Source organism: Otolemur garnettii, unplaced genomic scaffold (assembly GCF_000181295.1).
Source record: "Otolemur garnettii isolate 467f Iridium unplaced genomic scaffold, OtoGar3 scaffold00007, whole genome shotgun sequence".
Taxonomy (NCBI): domain Eukaryota; kingdom Metazoa; phylum Chordata; class Mammalia; order Primates; family Galagidae; genus Otolemur; species Otolemur garnettii.
In genome coordinates, this window is record NW_003852402.1 from 5,031,075 (window position 1) to 5,038,792 (window position 7,718).

Here is a 7,718-nt window from a genome sequence, read left to right on the forward strand (position 1 = left end):
GTGTGCAGTGTGGAGGACGTCCTGTGACAGGCCCCTGTGATGTGTGCAGTGTGGAGAACGTCCTGTGACAGGGCACCTGTGACATGTGCAGTGTGGAGGACGTCCTGTGACAGGCCCCTGTGACGTGTGCAGTGTGGGGAACGTCCTGTGACAGGGCACCTGTGACATGTGCAGTGTGGAGGACGTCCTGTCACAGGCCCCTGTGATGTGTGCAGTGTGGGGGGTGTGCTCTGTTGGCAGGGTCCTTTATGCCAGGACAGAGATGTTCTGCTCCTTTGCGGTATCCCAGTTGGACCATTCTGCTTACTTTCTCCATGCAGAGGGAGGCAGGGTGGGGAGAGCCTGGAGGGACCTGGTGCCCGCCTGTCACTTACAGACTCGACTCTCCCTGCCCACACATGTCCCAGTCCACACTGCTGCACTGCACTTGGTGCACACGCCCTCACTGTCAGCACGTGACTCTGTGTGATCCTCTGTGCCTTGCTTCTGAGAAAGCCCTGACTCAGTTTCCCCATGCACCCCATATCCCTTGGGTGGGCAGTGAGCTGTTTTGGACGCTTCCATCCATCATCCCGTGGAAGGAGGGATTTCCTTTCCCTTCCATTTCCATGCAGCCTTTGACTCTTCTGCCCTAGGCCCAGGCTGCCAGGACATAGTTGTAGCCAGATGGGCTGTGAGACAGGTGACCTGGGCTTCCCTGTCTAGGCTCCCATGATTACTGACCTGTTGGTGACTCAGACATGTCTCTTCCCTTCTCTGGGACTCAGCTTTTTCCTCTGTAAAGGGAGACAGTGCTTTAGGTGAGTGCTGACAGTCTGGTCCTGTGTGCCTGTGTGTCTCCTCCTGGGTATCTAGGCAGGAGCAGAGGACTTGTGTGGTATGGGGTACTTCTCCTGACAATGGGGGTCCTGCAGGAGGCTTGGAGGTCAGGACCCAGCTGGAGGGACCTCAAAGGACCCTGCTCCGGCCATCGTGTCTTATCCAGCTAAACTCACTTCCTGCAGCTCGGGGCATCAGGGTCTTACCACTGCAGGGGCATCCTGAGACCTATGATACCCAGGTCCCCTTGGGAGAAACCCTTACACCAAGGGGCACATCCTTGTGAATATGGCTGAGAATTGATAGTTTTTATAAAGACTATGGCAAAGCAGGCTGACACACGGAAGAGTTCATCCCTGCCTGCCTGTGTGCCCTACCCCAGGCCTGGGGCTCTCAAGTGGCTCAGGAAAGGCGAGGCTGTGGTGTGGGTGTGGGAGCTGTCATCTCTGTTCAGCTCAGGGTGACACTGAGAAATACTGGATTTACTGAGCATGCCTGTGGTCCTCTGGCCTGGCAGAGCCCACTCTTCTGGGTCTGTCTTCCAGCCTCCCATACCCACCTGAGGTGCCACCAGCAGATGACTAGCCCTTTGTCCCAGCTCCTCTGGGCACTGTTCTCTTCTGGTAACCCCTTGTTGAGCAGATAAATTAATGGGTCCTATTTGTGACCTGCCTGCTTGGATACCACCTTCCCAGAGGCCTTAATCCCAGTGGTTGGGTCTTCACGGTGTCCCCCAAAGGTGTGGAGGGCTGGGGTGGGGCTGTTGGCAGGAGAGGTTTGCCCAGAGTGTGCAGGTCTTAGGGTGCTCTGCTGGCTTTGTCTGTGGGCATCATAGTGTCCTTGTCACGGCTGCCAGGTGGCAGGAGGGGAGCCCCGTGGCAGGTAGGTGTCTCCCCCCAGCTCTGGCTCACCCTGTCCCGTCTCCACAGTGGGCTACGGCTCTTGGTTCGAGCATGTGCAGGAGTTCTGGGAGCATCGCATGGACTCGAATGTGCTTTTCCTCAAGTATGAAGACATGCACCGGGTGAGTGTGGTGCCCCCAGCTGAGCTCAGGCAGCCACTGCACCTGCTGCCTCCAGGGCAGAGCCGCTCGGGTCATCCTCGTCCCTCTTCCACGCCCTGTGTCTATTTTCCAAGCCTTTTGGTTCTACCTTCACATGGTGTCCCTCACTTGACCGCTGCTTCTTAGTTCTATCCACCTCCCTGGCTCAAGCCAGCATCATCTCCAGCCTATAAATTCCTAAGCGGCGGGTGGCGCCTATAGCTCAAAGGAGTAGGGTGCCAGCCCCATATGCCAGAGGTGGCGGGTTCAAACTCAGCCCTGGCCAAAAAAAAAAAAAAATTCCTAAGCGGCCGGCCCCCTGCTTCTTGCTAAAGCTGTAGTCAGCTCATGTCTCTCCTCTGTCCCTGTGTCACTCTGGGTAATGTCAGACCCTGAGAATGGCCCCAGTGTCCACTAGCCAGTCAGAGTCCAGCTGATGGGGTGGCAGGAGGGGAAGAGAGCCAGGAGGGCTTGCTGCCTGCACGCTGCTGTTTAAAACTTAACACAGCTGTTAAGACCTGGTCTGCTTCCCAGTCCTGGAGTTGCTGAGTTTGAAATTCAGACCTGCCACTTGACGGTTGAGTGCCCTTGGGCACTTCTAACTTCTCAGGGTGGTTTCCAGACAGGGCAAGAGTCCACCGTTCTGATCAGTCAGGAGGGCAGGCCCCATACATACCAGTCTGCAGTCACGGCTCTGATGGGCTACTCTGCTCTCTGCCCATGTCTTCCAGGATCTGGTGACAATGGTGGAGCAGCTGGCCCGATTCCTGGGGGTGTCCTGTGACAAGGCCCAGCTGGAGTCCCTGATTGAACACTGCCACCAGCTGGTAGACCAGTGCTGCAACGCCGAGGCCCTGCCTGTGGGCCGAGGTACACGTCCCTCCCTTCCTCCTGCCCAGGCAGTAGCACTCAGGGCACCAGACTGTTAGCTCTCCCCGCTTTCTGGATGTTCCCTCCCTTTCCCAGCAGCCCTTAATGGCCTGTGTCCTATGCTTTGCCAGGGGCCAGACAGTCCTTGGGAAGCTGGTGCCCACTAGTGGCCTGGTGCTTGGGGAGAGAAGGTGTCGCATTGTTACCAAGCAGACAGTGTTTTAATCCAAAGGCGCGGCTGCTGGGCATGTTCTGGGTTTTGTGGGCAGGATGCTCTTAAGCAAGGGCCTTCCCAAGTGACCTGAAATCAAACACCTGCAGAGCAGATCCAGGGGATGGGTTTGGTGCTGTGAAATTTCAAAGTCAAGGCATGTGGGTAGATTTCTTCTCTTTTAACTGGCTCGTGGGTGAGTGAAATGATGCAGAGTTAGATAGTTCCCATGTGAGGAGATGTCTTTTTTTTTCTTCACTCAGTAGCTGTTGACTGGATGTCTCTGGGTGCAGGTGGCACAGACTAGGCACAGCCCTATCTCAGGGCAGGTTAGGATGAGTGGACAGGGCCAGGCCAGTGGCATGGGGGAGGTTGGCACTTGCTCCTGGTGGCAAGTGACAGTTATTAGGAGTGAAGCAGTTGGTGGCAAAAATAGTCCAGGCAGGAATCCTCCCCAGATCCATTGGGTTTCTCCCCTCCTTACGGGCACAGTGCCACCTGATACTGATTGATGGTGGAGGGCTCAGGCTCTAACATGCCCTAAATCCCAGGGTGGTGGCTAAAAGGCCTAAAAGGCCTTTCTGGGTAAGTAGGAATCACATTGACACTTGGTGTACTGGGAACTTACTTGGGTGATGAAAGTGTTGAGGGGAGGGCTCGGCCACAGTCACAGGTTTTCAGCATGTGGAAGCACCCAGAGTGGCTGAAGAAGAGTTGGGCTCCACTCTGAGCTCTGCTGGGGCTCAGGTCAGGCCTTGAGCCTCTGCAGCCTCTCTAAAGGGGGCAATCAGGGTCAAGTGCAAGGTGTCTTCCTTATGAGGGCAGAGCAGTTGACACCTGTAGGAAGAAGTTAACCGAACCAAAATATCTTGTGGTTAATTTCCTGACTGTATGTTCACAAATGTTATTTAAAATTTATTTGCACTTTTTAGTTTTGCTTTGCTGTGCTTTGTTATCCCTGGATGTGACCTTCCCTGAAACACCCCTTTTGGTTCATGTGTGCCCCCGTGTGCTCCTCCTGTGTGTGCTTTCTCATTGTTTACTTTGGTTTTGCTTTATTTCAGTTCTTTGATTTGTTTTCTTTTAGCACATTGCCTCTTTGCTCAGAAGATGTCCTTGAGTTGGTGCGAATGCAGGGCCGGGTAGCCAGCTGCATTGCTTAGATTTGGTTCATATCACAGCATAAATTGTCTTGAGTCCAAATCCTAAACCAGGTGGGTGACTCCTTTGATCAGCTCACGCCTGAGAAAAATAATCATGGAAAAATAGTTTGGTTGGTCTAGAAGCTTCTAATTTTGTCCCTTAGGTATAATTAGAGGGTAGCAAGAACAAATTTTCATGTTTCCTTCCCTCTCCATCACTGTTAATGTTTCGTTACCAAAGAGAAAATCCTTGTCATGTTGGACACTTGAGCTTAGCATTTGCAGGGCTGTAGTTTCACACGGTGCAGTCCTGCCAGGACAAGAGACGACTGTTAACAGAGCCAGTGAAGGATATTTGCTGGAGACTGGCTGATCTCTGGTCTCAGAGATGCTGACGGTGGAAAGAATTCTAAACGAGGACCCCCGGGATGTGCTCACAGCTCCCAGAAACCCTACTCCTGACATCTTCAGGATCAACATTCCATTGGGCCCGACCAGCCTAAGATTTTGTAGTTAACAGGGAAAATGGGATCAGCGGCTTCTCTTGTCCTTTTCAGCTCTCTCGTTTTTCCTAAGCCTTCAGAAAGCAGCTCAGGAGACCAGTGCCTGCACGCTGGTCTTCTTTGGCTCAGCACTGCCAGGGAGCAGGCCTGTGAGGGAGCAGCTCGGGCACTCCCGAGACTGACGTGAGTGTTGAGGCAGGAAATTCCTGCTGCAGTGCACACTTCACATCTGGTCTCTATAGGCAGCTTGTGCTGCAGCTATTTTACTCACAGTAAATCCCTCCCCAAGGTTGACAAGGGCAGGCTGCTCAAAGTCTACCCTGGACCCAGCAAGAGGGCTTCCTACTTGCCATAAAGCTTTCTGCCCTTTGGATGATTTTTCTTCCTTCTCGAATTCTCCAGAAACAAATGACGCCTTGGTGGAGCTGTTGAGCCGTGAGTGAGTGATGGTGTCATGGGGACCAGCGCTCCACGGGGTGCCTGGGCAGTGCATCCGCGGCAGACATTGCTCGTTCTCTGGGATGTTAATTAAACACCCACTGTGTGCCAGGTGCTGTTCTAGGTGCTGGGGCTCCAACAGTGAACAAGAGGTAAAGTCCCCCAGTGGCCTCAGGTGTGGGTTCGCGTGTGCAGGCTCACCGAATGCATAGTGGCACCAGGAAGTGGCTGTGCCTGCCGCACTACCAGGCTCCGAGGGCAGCTGGTGCTGCCACATCCAGTATTGTCAAAACCATTATGGGACCCACCTGGTCTATAGCTCAGATGTCCCTTCCTGTCCTCATAGGCCAAGTTTAGAGGAGTCCAGAAATAGATCTGGAACCTTCCAGATCCATTTCCAAGGCTTCCTTTGGTTCAGTACTTGCCTGACAGCAAGCAAATACAGCAAATTCTGTTCTTGTGTTTCAGGAAGAGTCGGGCTGTGGAAGGACATCTTCACCGTCTCTATGAACGAGAAGTTTGACTTAGTGTATAAACAGAAGATGGGAAAGTGTGACCTCACGTTTGACTTTTATTTGTAATAACAGAAACAGCAAACCTGCATGCTCAATACCCAGGCGTTCTACTAGCCCGAGTCCCGTATGCATTCCTTTAGTAATTGCCGGACGGACGGACGAGCTCTGGAAGCAACATGCGAAACAAGGGGGGAAGGACACGCGGGGAAACTGGAGAAAGTGTGATTGTTTCCGATCCAAAGCAGCTGTCTCGCCTTTAGAATTCAGAGTCTCTACATGTCTGATTACAAACATACAAATCGCAGTTCTGATGGCCTGTATCATAAGTATAAAGTCTGTAACATATGCAATTAGAATGTCTACCTTTTTCAACCCCAATATTATTTATTGTATTTTATAGAGCTTTTAACTGGAATCTAAATAAATGTCAGTAAACCAAATAAAAGTTCATTTCCGAGGGGAATTAAGAGTGAGCCACACCCATATGATAGAAAGATCTCAGGGTTACCTCTTTATTTTTGTAGTTTATTACCTAAGGCGCAGCCATTCCATTCTTACTTGGTTCTGAGGTAATGGTGGGAACAGAGCGTGAGTTGGGGTGTGTGAGGGGACCCTTCCTGAGATAAAGCAGAAGTGTCATCAAATGCTTCTCAGGAGGGACACCTGCTGCACGAGACTTCCAGCAGGCAGCTCTAAAGGCCCAGTACAGAGGACCAGGCAAACATTCCAGCGTTCGTTCTCGTTGAGGGAGAGCTGCCTGGCGAGACCAGCAGGTGGGGTCTGATGCAGGCAGCAGTGTGGGAACGCAGGGAGCGGAGAGGCAGTCACAAGACGGCCGAAATGCACTCGCAAGTTAATTCCGCACTCTTACCTTTGTTCTCTGAAGCAGCAACCTACTTAAACTGGCAAGCAGATGCTGAATAGCAAATTCCCCCAAATCCTGAGTCTTTACATTCAGTTTGTTCTGTCCGAACCCGAGCCTCTCATTTTGTGGGGAGCCAAAGTTCAGCCCCCGTTTCCCTCAGCTCGGCTCAGCACTCCCAACGTTGTCTCTGTCCACTCCCTCTGTCCATATATCTGAGGGAGCAAAGGTCTTTTTGCCTCACCACCTGCTTAACTATCATGGCCCAAACTCCGCTGGAGAAGTGGTGGGGAGATGGCCAGGTGCGACGTGGGGCCCGTGGCCAGCTCGTGTGGATTGCTGCCATGTGGGGTTCAGGGTTCTCCAGTACCCGTGTGGTCAGAAGGGCTGCTCCTGCAGGAGGCGGCTCCTAAGCACGCTGTCCTTGGAGCAGGCGCAGACAGGTGGCACATGGTTCAGCGGCACCTTTCCTGTGTATCTGTGAAGGAGGCTGCTTTCTGTGAAATTTCATTTCTATTTTTCTATTTTTAGTACTGTATGGATATGACTGAGCACTACACACGATACTTCTGTGCTTGCTTGCATCTTTAATAAAGACTCGTTCGTTCCCTGCATCGTGTCGCGCGTGTATGCTGCCGGGTGGAGAGGGGTCCCCTCAGCACCTTGGGACAGTGTGATGTGAACCTTGATGATCTCCTGTTCCCTGAGGGTGACTACAGGGGAAACAGGCCCACGTTAGGGTTTGTTGAGGCAGAATTTGGGGGTTTCACTCAAATTTAGATTTTCCCAGGGTTGAATTCTCTCTCCCCCACTATGTCCCCATTCGCCTCTGATCCCCGTTGGAAAACCTGGGGGTGGTTTTGCTGCACCTGTGGGCCCAGAAGCCTCCGCCTTCTCAGCTGCCCCTGCCAGCAGTCCCCTGCTCAGCCTGGCACACCACATCATGGTGCGGGCAGACTAGCTGGTCGATTGCACTTCCCCGACAGGAATCCCAGTCTGTTTTCCCGATTCCTTGAGGAGGGAAAGTCCAGTTATTGAAGGCCTGAGAAAGCTTGGGCCTTCTGGAAAATCACATTTCTTTTCAAGTGAACCACTTCCTCTAGGCCTCAGCTGAGACCCCAGAGTGTATTTTGGTATCTGGAGTTAACACGGCCCGTCTGCTGGGTTGTGGTTGTTTACCCTCCTGTCCTGAACTCAGGAGACAAAGCAGCTGGTGCAGCCAGAGGTGGAGCAGTGGGGTTGGGTGCTTGTCTACCTGTTTGGCTGTGTCACTGCACTTCATGGAGTCAGTCATTTGGGAGGTCCCTGAGCGCTGG

At 52.7% G+C, this 7,718-nt stretch overlaps 1 protein-coding gene across 1 annotated transcript in view; it reads left to right on the forward strand.

The window, feature by feature from the left end:
- SULT4A1 (sulfotransferase family 4A member 1) overlaps positions 1-6,132 on the forward strand; it is a 22,788-nt gene extending 16,656 nt beyond the window's left edge. Inside the window, exons 5-7 of the mRNA XM_003783123.2 lie at positions 1,749-1,843; positions 2,593-2,731; positions 5,494-6,132. Coding sequence (XP_003783171.1) covers positions 1,749-1,843; positions 2,593-2,731; positions 5,494-5,606 — 347 coding nt within the window. The 3' untranslated portion in view covers positions 5,607-6,132. The remainder of the gene's footprint in view (positions 1-1,748; positions 1,844-2,592; positions 2,732-5,493) is intronic.
- The last annotated feature ends 1,586 nt before the right edge of the window (positions 6,133-7,718 follow it).